The sequence below is a fragment of the Palaemon carinicauda genome, chromosome 7, assembly GCF_036898095.1.
Source record: "Palaemon carinicauda isolate YSFRI2023 chromosome 7, ASM3689809v2, whole genome shotgun sequence".
Classification (NCBI taxonomy): domain Eukaryota; kingdom Metazoa; phylum Arthropoda; class Malacostraca; order Decapoda; family Palaemonidae; genus Palaemon; species Palaemon carinicauda.
The window spans coordinates 60,864,794-60,867,286 of record NC_090731.1 but is presented as its reverse complement, the minus strand read 5'-3'; the positions used below and the strand labels follow the sequence as shown (position 1 = coordinate 60,867,286).

The window sequence follows — 2,493 nt, the reverse complement described above, 5'->3', positions numbered from 1 at the left end:
CTTTATCTTGTGGATTCTCGGACGTTTTACTTGTTTATGTATGTATGTATGTATGTATGTATGTATAAGAAAATTATTATACACTATTCTCTCTCTCTCTCTCTCTCTCTCTCTCTCTCTCTCTCTCTCTCTCTCTCTCTCTCTCTCTCTCTCTCTCTCTCATACTTGAAGACATGTGAACTCCAGTTGAAGACAAAAGAATATGTTGTCTCTCTCTCTCTCTTCTCTCTCTTTCTCTCTCTCTCTCTCTCTCTCTCTCTCTCTCTCTCTCTCTCTCTCTCTCTCTCTCTCTCTCTCAGTCCTCAACTTGCTTTTTTTTTCCTAAAAAATAATGCTAAATTCAGGAAAGGTTACGGTAATCATAAATATGGTTTTTCATGTTTTGAAAGCAATTGGCGTGACTTTCGAAATGGAGGCATGAAGAAAGCGGTAGGAATTCTCCTTAACGGAGGATGGCAATGGCGATCAGCTCTGGAGCAAGAGCTAGACTTGTGCGACGCGGCGCGTCGGAACCTGCAGGATTACAGGACCCAAAACAGGATGTGGCGGCGTCTGCATTCTGCCCTTGGGTACATTGGTTTATCGAACCTGGTTAGGTACGAGGAACCGAACCTGTCACCCTGCGACAGAACTCTGGTGGGCCTGGCGAGGGACATTGTCGGCGGCGAAGCAGTGGAGAAGGATGAAATTCTCCGTTTGGTAGACCAACATGTCCTTTGGCCGAAGATGGCCTTGCTCTTGGGCACAGCTGCCTTTGGCACTGCTGCCGTCGGAGCTTTTTTCTTTTTCAGGTACCTGTGTGGAAGAAACGGAAAAGGAGGAGAGACTGTGAGAGATGAAGAGCTTTTGCAGAATCTTCTCGAGCAAATCGGAGAAACTGGAAGAGGGTGAGTTTCTTCCAGCTGAAGGAATGTTCCAGGAAGAGTTGGAAGAGGGTGAGTTTCTTCCAGCTGAAGGAATGTTCCAGGAAGAGCTGGAAGAGCGTGAGTTTCTTCCAGCTGAAGGAGTTCCAGGAAGAGCTGGAAGAGCGTTTTCTTCCAGGAAGGAGCTGAAATTGGAAGATGAAATCTATCTTCCTGCTGAAGAAGAGGTCCAAGAAGAGCTGGAAGATGGTGAATTTCTTCCAGCTGAAGAAACTTTCCAGGATGAACTGGAAGATGAAATCTATCTCATTGCTGAAGGAGTATTCCGTGATGCACTGGAAGATGAAATTGATCTTCCTGCTGGAGTGCTCCAGGATGAGCTTGAAGAGGAAATCAATCTTCCAGTGGAAGGAGTGTTCCAGGAAAAGCTGGAGGAGGGTGAGTTTTTTCCAGCTGAAGGAATGTTCCAGGAAGAGCTGAAGAGGATGAGTTTCTTCCAGCTGAAGGAATGTTCCAGGAAGAGCTGGAAGAGGGTGAGTTTCTTCCAGCTGAAGGAATGTTCCAGGAAGAGATGGAAGAGGGTGAATTTCTTCCAGCTGAAGGAGCTTTCCAGGATGAACTGGAAGATGAAATCTATCTTCCTGCTGAAGAAGAGGTCCAAGAAGAGCTGGAAGATGGTGAAATTTCTTCCAGCTGAAGAAACTTTCCAGGATGAACTGGAAGATGAAATCGATCTTATTGCTGAAGGAGTATTCCATGATGCACTGGAAGATGAAATTTGATCTTCCTGCTGGAGTGCTCCAGGATGAACTTGAAGAGGAAATCAATCTTCCAGCTGAAGGAGTGTTCCAGGAAGAGCTGGAAGAGGGTGAGTTTCTTCCAGCTGAAGGAATGTTCCAGGAAGAGCTGGAAGAGGGGTGAGTTTCTTCCAGCTGAAGGAATGTTCCAGGAAGAGCTGGAAGAGGGTGAATTTCTTCCAGCTGAAGGAGCTTTCCAGGATGAACCGGAAGATGAAATCTATCTTCCTGCTGAAGAAGAGGTTCAAGAAGAGCTGGAAGATGGTGAATTTCTTCCAGCTGAAGAAACTTTCCACGATGAACTGGAAGATGAAATCGATCTTATTGCTGAAGGAGTATTCCATGATGCACTGGAAGATGAAATTCATCTTCCTGCTGGAGTGCTCCAGGATGAACTTGAAGAGGAAATCAATTTTCCAGCTGAAGGAGTGTTCCAGGAAGAGCTAGAAGAGGGTGAGTTTCTTCCAGCTGAAGGAATTTTCCAGGAAGAGCTGGAGGAGGGTGAGTTTCTTTCAGCTGAAGGAATGTTCCAGGAAGAGCTGGAAGAGGGTGAGTTTCTTCCAGCTGAAAGGAATGTTCCAGGAAGAGCTGGAAGAGGGTGAGTTTCTTCCAGCTGAAGGAATGTTCCAGGAAGAGCTGGAAGAGGGTGAATTTCTTCCAGCTGAAGGAATGTTCCAGGAAGAGATGGAAGAGGGTGAATTTCTTCCAGCTGAAGGAGCTTTCCAGGATGAACTGGAAGATGAAATCTATCTTCCTGCTGAAGAAGAGGTCCAAGAAGAGCTGGAAGAGGGTGAATTTCTTCCAGCTGAAGAAACTTTCCAGGATGAACTGGA

General features: G+C 46.0%; 1 protein-coding gene across 1 annotated transcript in view; it reads left to right on the top strand.

Moving 5' to 3' along the window:
* Window positions 1-958: 958 nt before the first annotated feature.
* The window catches only part of LOC137644316 (trichohyalin-like), a 5,172-nt gene continuing 3,637 nt past the window's right edge, over window positions 959-2,493 (top strand). The window contains exons 1-2 of the mRNA XM_068377305.1: window positions 959-1,301; window positions 1,994-2,209. Coding sequence (XP_068233406.1) covers window positions 959-1,301; window positions 1,994-2,209 — 559 coding nt within the window. The remainder of the gene's footprint in view (window positions 1,302-1,993; window positions 2,210-2,493) is intronic.